The 19,900-nt window shown below is 37.2% G+C and overlaps 1 protein-coding gene across 1 annotated transcript; it reads right to left on the bottom strand.

Annotated features, from left to right (window-relative positions):
• Positions 1-839: 839 nt before the first annotated feature.
• On the bottom strand, positions 840-18,299 carry LOC143284461 (ubiquitin-conjugating enzyme E2 N-like). The gene is made up of 5 exons (XM_076591114.1): positions 18,187-18,299; positions 15,667-15,768; positions 13,693-13,837; positions 10,531-10,671; positions 840-7,195 (listed from the first exon to the last, which is right to left on the bottom strand). The coding sequence occupies exons 1-5, from the start codon at positions 18,214-18,216 to the stop codon at positions 7,143-7,145; spliced, it is 471 nt and encodes a 156-aa protein (XP_076447229.1). The 5' UTR covers positions 18,217-18,299; the 3' UTR covers positions 840-7,142.
• Between the last annotated feature and the right edge of the window lie 1,601 nt (positions 18,300-19,900).

Raw genomic sequence — 19,900 nt, forward strand, 5'->3', positions numbered from 1 at the left:
TACTCAAAACTACATCCTTTTTGTTAAAACAGTCCAGTACCAAGCCTTTAAAATTTCAATCAATTAAATGATGACTATCTAATAATGTTAACAATCTATCAACAACTGATATGGAACACAGTGAAAGAAATAATATGCCATTATGTGCAACCAGTGGTTTCCAAGCAAGTGATTTCAAGTCTTTTATTTACTGCTGTTGGATTTTTCACAATCCTGTAAATTTATAGCCAAGTGAAATGCAAACAGATTGTGTACACTAAAAGGGGAGGGAAAGCAGGGTGGACAGGGGAGGGGGGAGGAAGATGATACCATGCTTTCAATCTTGTCTTTAAACTGATGAGCAGGATGATTTAATGAACAACTGACACTTTCCACAAAGAACCTCAGTTAACAAGTACTTGACAATTACTAAACTGAAAAACAAACCGCATTTACAAACATTTCACAGGATAAGAGATTAAGAAATCTTTCTCATGAGAGATGTTCTCTCTAATAATTTTAATCAACTGAACGCTTTATTTTCCAAATAGCTACGAAAATCATGTTAGTTTTGCTGAGTAAAACAGGAATACCATAAATTTCAACAGTACATCAAACAATAGTTATTATTGCCACAACATGAAAAAGCGCTTATTGTTTGCAATTATAGATCTCTGTAGTTGTTTGGACCTACTGTCACTGTTTTTCTAATTATTTTTCTCAAGTAATTTAATGACATTTTTATATACACAGCCACAAAAAGCACAGAAAATGAAATGAACCATTACAGATGCCAGAAGCATATATGTTATTTTCCACTGATTCATACTTCAGTGAGACAAAAAAATGTATGTACTTAAAAAAAAAAAAAAAAAATCAAAAAAATCTGTGGCCCCTTTCCTTTTGGTTTTACTTATTCCACTGAACCCTATTATTCCACCTAAAATCATACAGCAACTCAGGGACCAATAGAGAGAACTGGTCTGGAAATTATCTGCGGTGCCCCAAAGATCCTCCAATGGGTTATGGGACTGGTGGAAGTGAAGGTGAAGATGTAACTCCTAATTTATACCAACTTAAAAGCATAATGGCATGTTTACCTTACCCAATGAAAACAATGCGTCAACCACAATGTTTCTGTGTGGATCTTGATCAGATGGCAGATACTCACTTATGATTAGACAGATGAACAGATGTAACAAAGCCAGTGAACTAAGGCAAGGTACTGGAAAAGTAACTGCATAATGTGTGGTCCTTTTCTCCTATAATGAGCAACGCTTTAATTAAAAATTATTTCTATCCTGTTAAGTAAGTATCAATGGGGGTGGTGGGGGGGGGGGGGGGGGGAAGAAGGGACATGTGGAAATCTGGTTTGAACATCTTTGCTATTCCTAAAATAATTGTGCAGAAATAGTACATCTGAGTAAAGAATGCTTCTGCATAGCAGAGAGAAGCAATTTTTCATGCTTGGCAGCACTCACAATAGAACCCTCTTTTACTCATATCTCAATATGAAAGACATTGATCTGGATTTTTCCCCTTCTCTCCCACCCCTCATCTTTCACAAAGGAATATACATCAAACAGATCTAATTTGTTCTGGATGAGCAGCAGAGAACTACTGGTGACATTTTGGTGTTGTTTTTTTTCTGCTCTGTTCTTAAATTGGCTCATCCAGACAATAATTGCAGACATGATCAGTGCAAACTAACATAACATTTTTAAAAAACCCATTGTATTTGCCTGCGTGTATATTATACACACACATGGGGGTTAAAACATTCACAATTCTGTGCAGGTTAACCCTGCTGGAGACAGGGAAAACACCTGCATTCTCTGCGCACTGAAGGCAAAGAAATGGGATACTTCAGAAAATAAATCAAAGCGCTTATTTTTTCAGTATATTCCTGTGATGCAGGGATCTTGCCACTTTTCTCACAGCAACACCATGCACGACAGTCTTTTCCACTTCCATACTGGCTCCATCTGCACACTTTATCAAGACGGTCACTTAGCAGTGATTTGGCTTTTTCTCTTTTTCTTTTCTGGAGGGTGAGTATGTTGCATTTCTGTGTCAAAACAAGGTTTTTACTGAAGGCTTTATTCCACTTCAATATATATTCTATTTGATTTAAAATTGTTCTACCGCTGGGTGTTTTCATCCTGCAAAAGCAATAAATACTGAAGAAAAAATAAAGTTTACACTAAAAATGACTTCAGTCCCATGAAAATGAAATCTTAAACAAATCAAACACAAACCCCAACTCCAGCTCTTTAACTCTTTACATCAACAAATGGTTGGTCACTCACACCAGACTGACCACAATGGAAAGGACAAACCACCTTTTTTTTTTTTTTATCATGTTATACCCATTTAACAGCAAAAGACTGCCTCCAAAATCCTCAAAGCTAAACGCTAATACACTGCTAAATGAATGATGATAAAACAAAGCCACACTTAATGCACAAGTGACAAGCTAGCATTTAACAACTTTCAAAATTCAAATGCAATAAGGATAATATATTAATCTTTACAGTGTTATAACTTCAGAAATTCAACTTCAAACACTCACTACAAAGTGATCTCAAACTGAGACAAAATTATCTGTTTATACTGCTGTTCCACCTGCATTCAATTCAGGCAATGAAATCTTGAACAATGCATTATTTATTCCTGGTATTTTGAATCTGTGCAAATGTTTTATACTTCAACAGGAACAAAACATTAAAAATGGCCCTTGCACAATCCTATGCATTCAGGAAACATAGGTATAAAAAAAAAAATTGTCAAGATTTTATGCATTATGGAGGCCCCCCCAACCCCCTCCACCTCCCTGCCAATAAGAAATTTCTGTTTTTCGCTGTATAACTTATGGAAACCTCAGGGTAAAATGTGCATGAATACCTCAAGTACTAGGAAGATACACTATAATTTCATTTGAACTGTTGGGAGCCAGCAACATGCTTCAGTCTTCATTACATGATACATGGTCACAAGGTCATCAGTTTTCATCTTGAACATCAGAACAAAGATAGCGAAAAAAAAAAACTGAAAGAAAAATACAACTCTCTAATAACTGTTTTGAAATGCATAATACTGAAATGTCTCACAGCGCCTTGAGCTGGAAGCAATGAAATCCTGATCATGCTCCAATCCCACTCGACTGTGCTCTTTCATATTTTCACTAACACAGTAACAGACATCTGAAGAGCATGGCTGACTGACTCACTTCAAAACTACCAACAATGCAACAAGCAGTCACAAAAGCAAGGGAGAAGTGTCCTGGAAGCAATTTCTGATCAAATCTGTGAATTTTGAAGAGGGCACTATAGTCTCTGCTCTGAAATTGCAGTTTGAGGGGTTTGCACCACAACAAAAGCAGTTCTACACCTGTTGTAGGATGGTAACGTGACTGTTCGGACAAAGAAACAATACATCTTGAGATGTGTCAAAGGTGTCTGTTACTCGCACACAAACGACATTGTGAGAGGCAAGTCCACGAAGAGAACACACGCATACATGCATGCACATTCATATACACGCTTCCACAAAACACATTCACCCGTCTTCTTTTTACATAGGCTCTGAAGCTAAGCCAAAGGTAAGAAAGATACAATTTTGCCTCATGTTCGCACATTCCCCGCAGTGGTCTAATCACTACTGGGAACACACATAGTGGAACAATGTGTGCAAATAAATCGCACAGTCAAACCTTTATTCTTGGATGTAATGGTAGAGAAAATTTTCAGCTGTCATAACATTCCTTCACTGTGATAAAGTTCATTTTATCACCATTGGATAGGTGTTAATATTACAGCTGAACAACTTGTCAGTGCCCTGCAATGATTGTCCAAACTACAAATACACAATGCAAGCAGCAAAACCACAGTGATCTTTTAGTTCATGCATTTAATTTCTAAGGCCTGCAGATGAGTTAAAGGACTGGAACTGAGTGCAGAGCAAATAACAACCAGTAATATTCACTAATATATATGTATAATCACAAACCATATATATTACAGGGTTTGTAATTATATCCAGTGCCTATTTCCTGGACTTCTAATTTTTTTTTTTTTTTATGAAACCACTAAATCCAAGCTTGTAACTGGGTTTACCAAGACTAAAGAGCAAAAATGCTTATTTGTAACTGAGCATCAGATCACCCATTGATTGATTCAGAATCCTTTTCAAATGGTAGATCTTGTACCTAAAAACTGTCAAATATCTAATACTAAGGCAAACATTTGCGCACCATTTAATTATTTTTTTTCAATGTATGAACAATTATTTGGATGTTTGAAAATAAAATACTATGTAAACAAAATTGACACGATGTTGAAGAAGAGGAAAAAGAAAGGACAAAAGAAATCCACGAAACCCATGTTTGAAAATAACTGAAGATAATTACCGAAGCACAAGACAGAAAAAACCATCAGGAAATTATGCTTACATCAAGTGTGAAGAGTGTTTCCTTTTCAATTCATGAGACAAAAAGAAATAAAAGTACCAAAACAGAAACAGTCGTCTTTATCATTTTTAATACACAAGTCTGGAAATAGAAAAGAAAACGGCTACAGTGAAAGCCAAGCACCTGAAATGATACCTGCCAGATTAATCTTTTCCATGTCAAAAACAGTGCTGATGCTCGAAGTCTGCCTACATCCACAATTTTTTTTTTGGGGGGGGGGGAAGGGTGAACAAAATGCTTCCAATGTACAACTCTTCAGTATATCAGTGATGAACACAAATTTCATAAACTCTTTCCATTTTTTTCATAAAAAGGAAGTTTAAAATCAAGTTCATCGAAAGACTGATCAAAATCCAGTTCAGGGAAGAAAACAAGACTCATTCTGACCAGAACGACTGCACACCCTTCAAACATTACATATTAAGCAAAATAAATAATAGTTATGAAGAACACTGATAACATGAATGAGAGAAAAAAAACCAACAACACCTCAACAAACATATAAAAGAAAATAATCAAGTCACAAAATGTGAGACGTAACTCATACCAGTTCAAACCAGTCCCTGCCAAAATCCTAAGCACTAACTGCAGGCTGTCCAACCTGAACAGCCTTGGAAACAAGACAGCCACCTGCAATTCTATTCCACCATCAACTTTTTTCCTTCTTTTTTAAATTCTGTTTATCACAATCAATACTGCTCCACTTGTAACCTAATGCTCTCTGCTTTTATGGTGACTTTAAAAAAAAATCCTTTTAACTCAATCGTCGCCATGTTTCTGTGTGAAAAGCTCTCTCCAGCACCAAATATTTTAGACTCAAAACTCTCAGTCACATGATGCAATTCGTGTCAAAACAACACAGTAGACTTGTTCACCTTAAACTCAGTCAAGGGGTCAATGGAGGAAAAATAGTCAGTTTTCTGTTGCACGGAAGAGTTGGTTACAGCTGTCAAGCTTCATTTCAATGTGAAAAACAGTCTGTTTAACGTGACCCCTCAATGTAGACTGAAGTCGCCTGTGGTGGTGAACTGCCTAGCCAACTTAAGTCACCATGGTGGTGAAAGAGTAATCAAAGCTATTACAGCTGGACTACTCATGATTTCCTGAGGACAAGTAAAGGGTTCACAAACACTGGAACTTGGGTGAAATATCTGGATGGTTTAAGGATGGAATGCCAATTTTCAGTGAGTTACACCGTCAAGAGCATACCTTGCAGAGGTGGGATCAAAAATAACAAATAAAAATTTTTTTTAAAGAAAAGAAAAAGAAGAGAATTCACCTGAAGTCACTCTGAACAGCCACAGCTGTTTATCTAAAGACCATTTAACAGAGGCATTTTGGGCAAGATGTTGAATTTCGAAACAGCACATTCACAAATGGTGTGAGGTAGCCATTTCAAAAATGTGTGACCCATACACTTTTAACCAGGAAGCAATGCAAAAGTTAATGTGTAGATTAACCAGCTAAATAAAGACAGCACTACTGGGGCTTGTTGAATGATCTGCATTTGTGCCTGGCAATTATCCAAAAGAAAAGAAGTCCAGTGCTAAACTGAAGCCAACTACAGTGAGACAAGGCATTAAGTCAGCCTTTGCAACTTGCCAAAACTATATTCCACACATGTCTTTTTATCTAATTTTTCATCTAAAAAAATAAAATAAAATAAAAAAAGGAAAGAAAAGAAAAGAAAACATTAACTACTCCCATTAAAATTTAAAGGCCAGATAATGGCTTCTCATGATCTCCCCATCAAACTGAAAGGGGAAAATGTTTAAAAGTAAAAGAAAATATTCTGAGTATTCCATCTTATTATTCTTAATAATGTAATACATTATAACAACATTCCCCCTTGAGCAGGTTTTTCTTTCTTTTTATTGTTCATGTTCCTGATCAAGACTCTTATATTAAACAGAGAACTATTTCACCTGAAATGGGAACATCTTTCATCAGAAGTAGACAGCAGTTCAAGCAAGCAGTCACAGATGTTTAACTTCCTATGAGAAGGGTCACAGCATAAAAAAAAGTCTATCTATAAAGACTGTAACAGTGTTACATCAATATCCCAAGACAGAATATGTCTGACATTCTTCTTTCAATGTCTAACCCAACAGCCAATATTCCTCGTTTTTGATAAAAAGGATCAACAACAGGTATCAAAACTCTTCCATACCACAACATAAACGAATCAAACACAATGTCAATACCACAATTTCAATGCTTTTTAGAATAACTTAAAAAATTTAAATGACCAAAGTTCAGCAATGACTAAACATGCGGGTGACTTTACACAAACCCATTTCAGTCAAAACTACATTCATTAGTACACAGATGAAATTATGTAGTGGCAGGGAAGATTTATCCAATGATTAAAAGTTACAACCCAATCTAAAAAACAAAATAAAATAATATAATGAAAAATAAAAAGGAAAAAAGAAGAGGAAAAAACAAAAATTCCCAGCACACTATCATTCAAAATCAGGGATCACGACAACATAAACACAAAAACAAGTTTAACATCACGCATTCCACCCACCCATCCCACACACACCCCTCCCTCAACAGAAAGTCAATGCATGGTACAGCAAGGACTCCAAAAGTCTCAACAAGACAAAGTCCAGATGATCATGATGACGGCCAGATCTCATGCACACACACAGGAGGAAATCCTAAGTAGTTCTAACCAGTTTGGTCATTTTCATTTCTTGAGGTCCCCCTTAGACATTGCATACTCTTTAGTCCACTTCCGTGCTGCAACAGAAGAAGAAAAACAAATTCAAGTTATTTCAACTTCATGTAAGACAGCAAGTAGCAACAAAGTCATTGTTTTTGTTTCTTGATAATACTGCAGTCTACTTTGCTTCAAACTAAATATAAATCTGATACACTAAAAAAAAAAAAGGTGACTAATCTCAGTTTCAGTTTATTTAGTAAACCACCTCATACTCTTCCTTTCAAGAACTACAAATATTGTACAGTTTCACTTGTCTTTTTTTTTCCTACCCATTCTGCCATTCTCCTCCCTTCCACCCACTTACAGCCACATCACAAACTGACTGCTGCACTTGGAACAAAAGACTGACCCCCTGGTGTGAGACTATACTGTTGCCTCAGTCTGTCATTTCCCAGCAACAAAAATGAACAGTGTTTCCAGAACAACATAAACTATGGTATGGATATCAGTCTTGTGGCTAAAATCACCCCTTACATCTGTTGTAACAATATTTTAATATGGTGCTATGAAACTAAAATGAAGAGAAAGGACATTATGGTACACTCAAAATTAATAGATTTTTTTTCTGACAAGCACTGATCATTTTTATAAATTCTCTGAGACAAAGTATAAATTTTCTATGAAGAATCAGTCTATAAAAATTAAACAAGATAGTGTCAAAATGTTAGGAAACCAATTCTTGTCAGAAATAATGCAAGTCCTTGATCAAGTAAAATTTGTCTCTGATCACACACACATTGCAAACTTACAGTGACTAGTTCAAAGCATAACCTTCCATCAAGTGGCACACTATAGTAATGTCCATCTCAAATAGTAGCTTGTGACAACTACAAAGCAATGAAGCATGTATGTCTGGTAAACTAGAGATGTTTTTCTTACCAAATCCGTTTGAAATTTTATTTTGACAAAAAAAAAAAAAAAAAAAAAAAAAAAGACACCCACTACAACCATTCAACTAATTCATCAGGTTAATTACAAACTTTTTTCCTTTACAAAAGAATCTTGGATATAGATTTCAGGCAGTACTGATACCTGAACAAACACCCACCCGCACAATCATAACTATTTTGTTCAAGAAATCTTAAATCTTACAAAGCCAGGCATGTATTTTTAATAGTTTATTTGGAGTCAAATCTTTAGCCATGATGTAATCTCTCAAAATTTGATTAACACTGAACAATAATTTTGTGACAAGAGAATAGCTAAGTTTCATCCACAAATGAACCATACAAACAAAAACTAAAACAAAAGAAGGTATCTTCCTGTTACACTGAAACTAAGCAATCTAAACCATGCTTTATAACTGGGAAAAAAAAAAAAAAAAAAAAAAAAAAAAATCTATCATTGTATCAAGCTTCTGTAAGCCCGTCAGCCACCGTGGCAAAGTGGTCAGTATTGCCGACTGACGGCTGGGAGGATGCAGGTTCGATTCCCAGTGGAGGTGGGTTTTTCAACCTGTGGCCGGCTCCCACTGTTTATTGTTGCTTATAGTCCAGCCAACTGCACAGGGCCATATCAGGACTGTCAAACCATACAAATGCTCAACCGTGTCAACGCAAAACTCACATCTACAAACAAAAAACAAACTCAAAACATAGTTTATGATTCAATATCCCAACCATTTAGCTCCTTAGGATAAATAAGCAGAGGCTGTCCTGAGGACCTCAGCCCTTCCGCTTAATTCATTGTCCCCAGATCACAAAAAAATTGTAAAAAATGATTAAAAATTACTTCAAACAAGCCAACCAAAAAAACCATAAAAGGCCAGATAGGCAAATTGAAATAACACTGAAGAATGGACACCTAGTGCCCATCCCAGTGTTTACAATTTCACTACCTGGTTGCCAGAGCAATACAGCACAGATAGTAGATTACAGACTGCAGAAAAGAGAAAAAAGTGTTAAGGCTTGCTTGAAAAAAGAATGGGGAATGGACTGGAAAGGCAGAAAAAGAAGACAACAGTGAAGGGAGAATAAAGGCAGAAATAAACAGAGCAATAGAAAAGAGGAAATTTCTAGCACAGAGTTTCCAGAAGGTGGGGATGCTATTTACAATGAAAGACTCCCCGCCATCCTACAGGGTTGGCTGGCTCCTACCCCGAGTCAAGTATGCAACTGGTTTAAATGGGAAGACTGGGACCACACAGTTGAGTATCATTTACTTTACAAATGTGTCTTTGGGTGTGTTGCTCAAATTTCCTGACCAATACTGCAAGTGTCCGTATCTCTCTGGCCTGGTTAATGAAAGGATATCATTATGAGAGTACAGCCATGTCATGTAGTCCCAAACCTAAATGGAACTGTACCAACATCGTCGTCATAATCATCAGCATCCTCCACCTTCATCATCAATAAGAAGAAATGTCCCAGATTCTGTGGCCTTTTATGCCTTGCTCTCAAAGCGACCTCAGTTTTGACTCCCCCTCCATTTCAATGCTTGGGGTGAGTCCTGTCAAGGTCTTCGGTGCTGACAGAGTCATGGGGGACTGTTGTATGGAGGGACACGGTGGTGGTCTCCACTCTAGGGGGTGGGGTGCTCCCTCAGTCTGGCTCCATGACTAAGCTATTATTGTCGTCAGTAGGGGACTTAAAAGCTGGTGTCCTGAGATAAACTAGAACACACTACTGAAAACCACTGAAGCAACTCAGCAGCAGTGCAGGGTCTCGTCTGCTGTGTGACCTCCGGACGACCTGACATCAATGGTTGGCTGTCGACTGCGACAGACGAAGCCAGGTGTGGCTGTGTGTAGGGAACTCAGATTGAGCAGCATAGAAGTAATGCCACTGAAATGGAGCAGATGATAAGACAGAAAAAAAAAAATGTAGCCCCAAATATCACACCCACACACTCAAACTGGTTCATGTACACAATTAACAATAGCAAAGAAACATGGGTTTTTTTTTCACTTTCTTATCAAATTATGCATATTGTTATGGCTTTAATGTCTTTCACAAGCAATTTTCTTATATTTTGCAAAGTTACCATTCTTTGAAAACGAAATACAGAATATCTAAATCAAAAATAGAGAATTTTTAGAGTTATTTTTTCAAAATAATTTTCGATCACGTACAAAAATGTCTTTTGGTCAGTTACTAATAGTATTATACAGTATGTATGATAATTCTTACTGATTTTGGGTTTACTGCAGAATTCCATTTATGACAATGAGCATGCAAATCAATTGAATGAAAGCATTCTGCAATCCCTTTTCCATGTCAGAAAATATAATTTTATCATACGCATTTAAAATGAAATGGAAAAAAAAAGGGTTTTTCCCCCTTTGTGGAGACTAGATAATGCAGCTTAACCAATAAATCATAAAAAAACCTTCAAAGTGTGTTACATATCTTACCTTTTTCTATAGCACCAGACTCATCTTTTTTCCAGTGCTCAGCTACTGAGGTCTCCAAAGGGTCATCAGGATTAGGAGCACTAAGCAGAGCTTGAATGGACAACAACACTGTTCTTATCTGTAACGCAGGACTCCACTTGTCTGCAAACACACAAAACACAACAATATTCACATCAGACAGTTCACAGCTGCCAACCTTCCCAATTTTGAAACTGGTAAACCCCAAGATCTGACAAGATAAATGGGCTAAAATGTGATGTATATGGTAAAAAAACCCAAAAAACAAACAAAAAAACCCCAGAGTATCTCCACAACCCATCAAACTTCTTGATCTTTGCAGCTAAACAGCAAAAAAAACTACAGAATTCAAATAAACCAAATGTAAACAGCTGCTGCACTAGTTGGGTCACGGTTAAGTATGTGTAATTAAAACCAAATTTCAACTGGGTACAACTCCATACTAATGCAATAATCATAAACTGGTTTACTCAAGTTACTGCACACAATTATTCTGTATGCCCTAAAAATACATACTACTCCCATATTATAACGTCCATTGGGAGGCAAAAAAGTGTACTATGAGTAAGATACTAAGCACAAATAACAGACTGAAGATAATACACTGAAGATAATACACACATGAAATAATGGACTAGTTGGGTCACGGTTAAGTATGTGTAATTAAAACAAACTTTAATAAAAACCAACAACAACAAAAAACCCACCCTAACCAGTGGAACAATGTGTTGCTATCAAAAATGATACTGGGACAGAAAAAATGGCAGCTGTTAACTGACAAAATTTGAAAACGCAGATCTGATGAAAATTTTCAGTGATAGCTTCATAGTCCAAACTGTTGCATAAGGATGTGTGTAATGATATTTGTGGATTATAAAATAAAGAACTGAACTGGTCTGAACAAAACTCATTAAACCACAATCTACTGTCACAGTGTCATACTAACATTCCATTCTAAATAACAGGCTCCTGAAGCAAATCACTTGTGTGAAATTACTATCATTTTAGTTTCTGGCAATGCAAGATATACCAGGGGTATGCCTCCGGTATCAGCCATCAGACACAGATCAACGAAGTGCTGGGTGTCGATCCTTGATTGATACTAAGCTCGGTGCTTAGCAGAGGTCCCAACGAAAATGTCATTGAACAATATCAGTAACTGTAAATACAATGATTTTGGTAGGAGTTTGTCCGTAAAAAAAAAAAAAAGAAGAAAAAAAGTGGGAGTTCGTTGGTAGTTTTTGAGGGAGATTTGGCAAATATAGTCAAGAGGAGGTTCATGGATCAAGAGTTTGATTCCTGGTTGATCTTTTCTGTATGTGTTCTATCAGCCATTAGTGAAAATTCATGCAGGACAGCAGCAAAAACAAACTCAAGAATCAAGAAAGGTCCGCATAGACTTTCATTGACTGAGAATTGAACATTACATCTGTTAATTATTCCGGATCAATGTCGAACTGTTTGCTGCACATCGATTGAGGATCAATGCCCAGCGCAGGCCATAGATTAATGGAGTGCTCAGAATGTCCTGTAATTTTATTGCCGAACAGGACAAGGTGAAATGTTCCGATCCTTTTTAATCAACAAGGACATTGTTGTTCTTGTATCACAACAAGGACATAAGATTTGTTTCTTGGTTAGCTCAGACATCATGTGTGACAAATTCATATCATTTGTCTCTCTTCCCCTAATTAACAGTTCCAGTAAAACAAAGCTAGCATCATTGCAGTCTTAGGTAACTTTGGTCAAATGATGTTTGACTGATCACAATCAGTGACAATGGATTCTCTTCTGTGCATGTGCTCAAGTTCTGCGTAAACAGAAAAACATCCACCGTCCATGTCTTACTTTCTATTCCAATTTTTTTTGGCTGTGCGTTTCTACTTCATGATAAGAAAAAATAAAAATAAAAAAAAACATTTCTTATAAGAGGCTACTGAGGATCATTCAGAGGTCTTTGACCAGATTTTCTGGAATGACGACCAGAGTCCATACTGGCATGAAGTCAAACATTTGTTCAAGAAACCATCATCACTGTGACCCAAAGGATGCCACTGCTGGAAAACGACATTTGTAACACTTCAGGGGCCCACAAAAATTATGCAAACATGATGTTCCCAGAACTTGGCAAACCAGAACACCTTAGTATTTGTGGTCAACAATAAATCAATCAATAAATCCAACTGGTTCAATGAATATGTCATATTAACACTTTGATATCAATTTAAAAACAAAAAACAAAAAACAAAAAAACAAAAAAAAAAACACCATCATAAAAAACAAAAATAAAAAACACCTAACAAAATGCACTGGATGCACACCATTTTTTGGAAACTTTACTTTCAACAAAGTTGATCTCAATAAAACTTACTTCCGGTTCTGTCAGTGCCTCTGGGCACACTGGCATGACATTGCATAGATAAACAAATAAAAAGTGAAACAAAAGTCTTCAAAGCGTGTGTGAAAGAGCAGATTTCTGGATAGTGTGCTATATAAAGTTTATCGAAATCAGTTAACCACTTAATTCAGTAACACTGCACGCACACACATGAAAATTCCACTCTAAAACTTGTTTTTCATAACAAAAAGATGTACTATGTAGCATTGCATTTTCAAATAAAAATTTAAAACTATGTATATGGTCATTATTTCTTTTACTCTACTGACTGCAACTGCATCAACTGTGAATATCACATAGCTAAAAATATAATAATACATAAAGTTTCTTCAGAAATTTACTAAATCATGACTGTCCCTTGTATATTTTTTTGCTTGACATTTTGAAAACTTTAATCTGGAACTGGAAGTGAAAGCCAAGACCGCATAAAACCACATGATTTTTCAGGCCGTTCTTTCCCTCTACATTTAACATTTTTATCAATTTCAAAAGGCTGAGACAGGACCAAGTCCAAAGGCTGATGAGTCAGGTCATGATTTCATAATCAATGAAATTTACATTACTTACAATCTGAACAATATCAGTCACATTAGTACTTCCATCAATGAAATTTAAATTACTTACAATCTGAACAGTATCAGTCACATTAGTACTTCCAAATGCTATCACTAGTATCAGTAAAATATTGTAACCAATCTTACACTAAGTGTGGCACAAGTGTTTCCTGGACAATCATTAGCACTTACCTTTTAAAATGTCTAGACATATCCTCCCCAACTTGTCAATGTTTGGATGGTAGATACGGGTCATAAAGCGCACCTTTGGAGCGGACATTGGGTACTCCTCTGGTAGGAACAGCTCCAAATGAAAGGTACCTCCTTCATATGGAGACTGCAACAGTGTTACGCAAGTATTTTAACACACCAAATTTATTCATACTGAAAACCAGCAGCTGCAAAAAGAACACAAACAAACATAATCTGATTCATCTATGTTCAGCCAGAGAAGGTGTGTGTGTGAGATATGATTTTGCAGGAACTCCCCCCTGCCCTCAAAATAAATTCACCTAGGTCACAATCATCTATAGTTTAATTTCTGTTCTCAGTATGACTAGCAGTTGCTCCAGTTTTTAGCATCAAGAAAAACATTTCAGTCACAGACAATGGTCTCACTTTTTTCTACTATGTGCTTGAATGTGTGTGTGCGCGCGCACGCGCGTGCATGTGTGCATGCGCAATCAACCAACTTTCTTCCACCAACTGAAAACACTACAAAGTCAAACAACCTTACGCTTGCATCAATTGCTGTTTAGCTGTGACTGTAGACAGTTTTGATGGTGTGTATGACAAGTGTGACTAGTCATATGTGGAGATCAGTAATATAAATGAATGACCCACACTACCAGAATCTGACCAAATACTCCTGAATGGCAGGATGAGGGAGTGGGGGTGGGGGAGGGGGGGATGGGTGGGGGGCAACCTTGAGGGCAGTGCAGCCCATAACTTTTTAATGAAAATACTGAGGCATACAACGGTTATGCTTGCGACTATTAGTATCACTTTAATTTCTTGGCCAACAATTAAAATTGTCAGATTACAACCTGAGCGATATCAAGATTGTCAAATTACAACCCGAGCGATACTGGGATAATACTGAGAACAGTGAGAACTGAATACAGAACTTATGCTGTCTGAAAGTGAAAACAGTGAAAATGAATCTCCATGACATCACGATCAATCACACACAAAACTGCAAATGTCCATGGCCTGGTCTCCTGGTAATCTCAGTTCAGATTTCCCATCTTAAATATACTGACATCCATTGTGTCAAAAACCTTCAGTACTGACCATCTCTGAATGGGCAGATTTTGGAACTAGGAGGTTGTGAGGAGTCTGCACTTAGGGATGACACACTCAGCTGGTAGTGGTATCATGACTAAGCTGTCAACTACTGCACAATGTAATGCTGGTAGGAAAGCAGTGTTAATATTAATACTGATACTAAAGTGATAGTGAAAGATGGGGTATATCATCACTCAAATGCAAACTGGCAGAACATTGTTAACTCAGGTAGAACTGAACACTGTAAATAAACTCAGTCACTATCAGTCATTTTTCCATGCCAGGCTCCTCTGATAGATATTATCCCATTTACTACTGATTTAGTTTCAACTGTGAATATCAACTGTTAAATTAATATTATATTATTATTTATTCATGTACACAATTATACAGGGAGAGTAACTAACAAGAAGTGGAAAGTGCCTGACAATGACATACAGCTCCACGTGGATTGCTGGCACACAGAATGTGACTGGTTTTGGGTGCACACTGGGAAGGTAGATTAGCAGAATGGGGGATAATGCCAGGGAGATCTGAACAATGAGGCAGCAAATCAATTCCTTCACCACAACCACCCCTCATTTTATATTTACAATATTTTGTTCAGTGTCATTTGAAAATTGAATTACAAATCCAACTCACAGCTTTAATTCATTTTGTAGCCCTTCAGGTTCAACATTTCTGTATACACATGTATTCAAATCATGGCAGTCTTGTCACACTGAAAAAAGGAAACAACAAATGTGGTGCTAGATTTTGTAGTTCAGAATGTCATTGAAACATGAACTGGAATAAACTGATAAATACCACAAATCGAGCTGTTTTAACTCTCAACACCATGATAACTTATTTCTCAACACCATCACTAGTCTTATTTACCTTCACTGGTCCAGCAACCTCTACGTGGAAGTGTCTAGCATTGGAGTCATCTGGAACAGCAGAGATCCCTGGTACAGGATCTGACTGCAAGCGCTGAGTCTCCTGCACCAAAAATAATTAATTCCTCTTAAATCTGTTGGACAAAACACTCTGGACAAAAAAGTACTGAAAGTATTGTGACCTGTAATGAGAAGTTATTTCACATGTACAATTTTACATTATCTTCAAGGCCTCAAGTGTTGAATAGCCTAAAGCATAGGTATAGCATTTGTTTATGTTTGCCTCTTCTCCCAAACCCTCAACCTTCCCAAACTCTGCCTCCTTACCTGCAGATCAGCATGGTATGTCTGCAAATTCTAATGCTTGAGACTAAAACTTTACCAATCTATTTTCACTCTGCATATATTTCAAACAAAACTCACATCAACTGTTGTAATATTTCAAGAATAATTGTTTCCCTTGCAATATAACTTAGAATTAGATTCTACTGATTTGCTATCACCTTTGATCATCCCTGAACAGCTAATGTTGTACTATTATAACTAATGAGCTGGCTTGTCATAAACTTTTAACGGCTGGTGTTGTTAAGTTTATATATATAGTGAAACTGCTTAACAAAAGTTTATTATTCATATTGTTCCTTATCATAAGTTCCAGTCATTACTTATGTATAACTTCTTTGTTTTATCTTTGTAATGGATACTTTTCATTCATCCTGACTGAACTAATTATGCAAACAACAAAATACTATTTCATTATTTTCAGTATCAGAATAATACTCTTTCTTACTTTTGTATAACTTCTTTGATTTATCTTTGTAATGGATACTTTTCATTCATCCAGACTGAACTAATTATGCGAACAACAAAATACTATTTCATTATTTTCAGTATCAGAATAATACACTCTGTTTACAAAAAAAAAAAAAACCAAAAAAAAAAAAACCCACCACTTGAATATCACAATTCTTTTTGAACAGCTTTGGAAACTGTTGGCTTCAGTCTGACTTTTTTCTCTTTTTGCTATGTCACATTTCTGCTACAGCTTTCTCAAGTTAACAAAATCTTACCCATGACAAAACAGTCTGCACAGTGCATTGCAGCTGATAAACACCAGAAGATTCATTCAATAGAATTAATATCAAATAATGTGATTCAGGCCTGATATATCATGTTCATGTTTGACAGAAGTTGTTCAACTCAATGGTTATCAACAACCAGAAAATGATGAATGACAACTGTCATACAATATCTTTTAATTTTTATACAGTTTATGGCATTATTTCCCTTTCTTCTCCCAGTCTCCCCAAATGTAGACATTTTTTGCCATTTGATTTGCTGGTCAGATAAATGTTTCAGATTCAAAGTAGCTGGGCGTCGATCCTCTCGACTGATATGAAATTTGGTGCTTCGTGGAGATCCCAACAAGAATGTCAATGAACAACATAGGTAACCGTTTCAGCCACTAATTTTAGTTGATGGGAGTTCTGTTTTAAAATTAGTAAGAGTTCATTGATAATTTTGGAGGGGGATTTGGCAAAATGGAGTCAGGTGGTGGTATTGAGGGCAACCAATCTGTGGATCAAGAGTTTGATTCCTGGTTGGCCTATCCAGCTGGGGCCAGTACATCAGCCATTAGTGAAAAGTTCATCTGGACAACAGCAAAAGCAAATTCATGAATCAAGAAAGGCCAGCATATCCTTGAAACACTGGAATTGAAGTATACATAGACTTTCATTAAACAAGAATTGAACATTACATCCATTATTCGGGACTGATGTCAAGCTGCTTGCTGCACAGCAATTGAAGATTGATGTCCAGTGTCGGCCATTTCAGATTAGCCCAAATGATTTCTGTCATGCTGATGCCACCCTGTTTTGTGCATGCCACCCTGCTCTTAATTTGTATATCCTCTTCTTCTGTAGCAATGACTTTTGTGACAAAGTTATATAACTAGTTGAGTTTGATATGAGTCACTGTGTACATTCACAGATGTTCATGACTGATCTTAATACTCTGAAGCGGATATTACTTATGATAAATAATACTATAGCTTGACATTTCAACATAGCTGAAATAACTATAGTTTGGTATTTTCATGTTAAGCAGTTATGTACAATGATGACTTGAAAATAATACAACACATTATTTCACACAACCGATATCAACACGATATCCAGACGCGAAAAACATGTCAAAGACTGAAGCCAAATGGAAGTTCATAACAATGGCCTCTTAATTCCACTTCAAAAGTAAAAGAAGTCTTATCTTAACTTGACAGGATCGAATTATTTGAACTGTTTTCAAATTTCTGAGAATATTGCAGACTCATTTGATCCACGGTTCGTTGGAACTGCAGTCAAGGACCAATCACTCTGGAAGCTGTGAGATCCCACTCACAAGTCAAAGCTGTGGGCCGAACACAGTGATATCCAATGACAAAAATATCAATAAAATGATAAAACACAAAGCATATACATTTCACCAGTGATACAAAACATATTAAAAAATTAGCTATTACTTTTATGATACGTCTTGGAAGCCCAGCCATTTGTGGGTGTGAATGTTAACCACTCTTTACGTAGAAGGCACGAGAATCGTGCCGGAAATTCCAAAATGGCGAACATTTACATGGAGTTGGAAACTGATTACCTTCCTGTGTAGTTTCGCATTTTAAGAAAACACGATTTCCAGACTTTTATCCTATTAAATCAATAATATTTATTTCTCTAAAACCAACGCATTAGCATGTTCACTGATATTTGAACAACTTCTATTTACTGGTGATTTTATTCGTTTAACCTCCAGTCCAGAGGTCAAATGTGTGTGGTGACCTGTCAATTCTAGGTCATTACGACAGATCCTACGTCAGTGGATCCCACCAGATCCCTGAGTGAGTGTGTGTGTGTGTGTGTGTGTGTGTGTGTGTGTGTGTGAGCGCGCGCGCGCGGGAGTGGGGAGGTAGGGTCAGTGTGTGTGTGTGTGTGTGTGTGTGTGTGTGTGTGATATTTGGTCTTGTAGTTTAGATCCAGTCCTCCTGATGAAGAATGACGGGCTTCTCTTTTATTCTCGAAAATAAAGAACGTCATTGCCTCTCTCTCTCTCCCTCTCTCTGTGTCTCTCTCGTCTTATCACACCGTCAATAGGCAGTGACACTGAGGTAACTGGCTGAATAAGCCGGTACAGCAAGAAAGCCGCGAGCGAGCCGGCGAGCGTACTGTGTACGAGAGAATTTAATAGTGTAAATTTATTCAGTCTGTGAGGCCGTAAGCATGATATTACTCAGGCATATATAAATACAGCTTGCAAGTTGTAAGTCATGGTTACATAAATGCCGGGTAATTTGGCATTTACAACACAACATAGTTCGAGAGTGTGGAGAATCAGAGAGGGATCGACTAACTGCCCGGGGAACTGCCAGTTGCTGATTTGCCTGGGCCGGGAGACTGAGCCGAGAGAGAGAGAGACAGACAGACAGACAGACGGACAGACCGTGGCATCGGACAGACAGGCAGGCAAACAGACAGACAGCAAGGACATGCTTCAGAATTTTTCATCCAGCCCTCAGGGCAAAGTAAATCAAGAAGCAAACAAGCAAGCAAAGAATGATAATAATGAAATAAAAATAAAAATACCCTCAACCCCTCCCCCAAAAAAAACAAAAACAAAAAACAATCAGAACAAACCCCAGAACAAACAAACAAACAAGAGAGAGACAAGGCAAGACAAGACAAGACAAATTCTTTATTTTTGAGGTTAATAGATAAACACTGGCACGCATTTTTACATCCAGTCTCTGCCCTGAGACAGGGTCTGCACTACTGACACAATGACTACATATATAGGTCATAGCATGCACGGCACTACACAATGTAAAGTCATAACATGCGTAGAGAGAGAGTTAGTGAAAGAGAGAGAGACAGAGAGAGAGAGAGAGAGAGAGAGAGAGAGACAGAGAGACAGAGAGAGAGAGAGAGAGAGAGAGAGAGAGAGTAGATGTGTGTGTGTCAGTGTGTGTGTGTGTGTGTGTGTGTGTGTGTGTGTGTGTGTATGTGCGCGCGCAGTGATTTAGTGTTGTAGTTGCTTCTCCTATATTTTCGAATATAAAGAACTTGTCATTGCCTCTCTCTCTTGTCTTATCACAGTGTGTGTGTGTGTGTGTGTGTGTGTGTGTGTGTGTGTGTGTGTGTGACGGTGTGTGTGTGTCAGTGTGTGTGTGTGCCGTCAGTGTGTCA

Source organism: Babylonia areolata, chromosome 8, assembly GCF_041734735.1.
Source record: "Babylonia areolata isolate BAREFJ2019XMU chromosome 8, ASM4173473v1, whole genome shotgun sequence".
Taxonomy (NCBI): Eukaryota; Metazoa; Mollusca; class Gastropoda; order Neogastropoda; family Buccinidae; genus Babylonia; species Babylonia areolata.

What these genes read in the sequence shown, in the direction of transcription:
- LOC143284461 (XM_076591114.1), bottom strand. Translation starts at nt 18,216, where the DNA reads ATGGCTGGGCTTCCAAGACGTATCATAAAA. An exon ending in ATGTCTAGACATTTTAAAAG is followed by an intron (nt 10,672 to 13,692) that starts GTAAGTGCTAAT and finishes GTGTGTTTGCAG; the next exon opens with ACAAGTGGAGTCCTGCGTTA. An exon ending in GTCTGGTGCTATAGAAAAAG is followed by an intron (nt 7,196 to 10,530) that starts GTAAGATATGTA and finishes CTTCTGTTGCAG; the next exon opens with CACGGAAGTGGACTAAAGAG.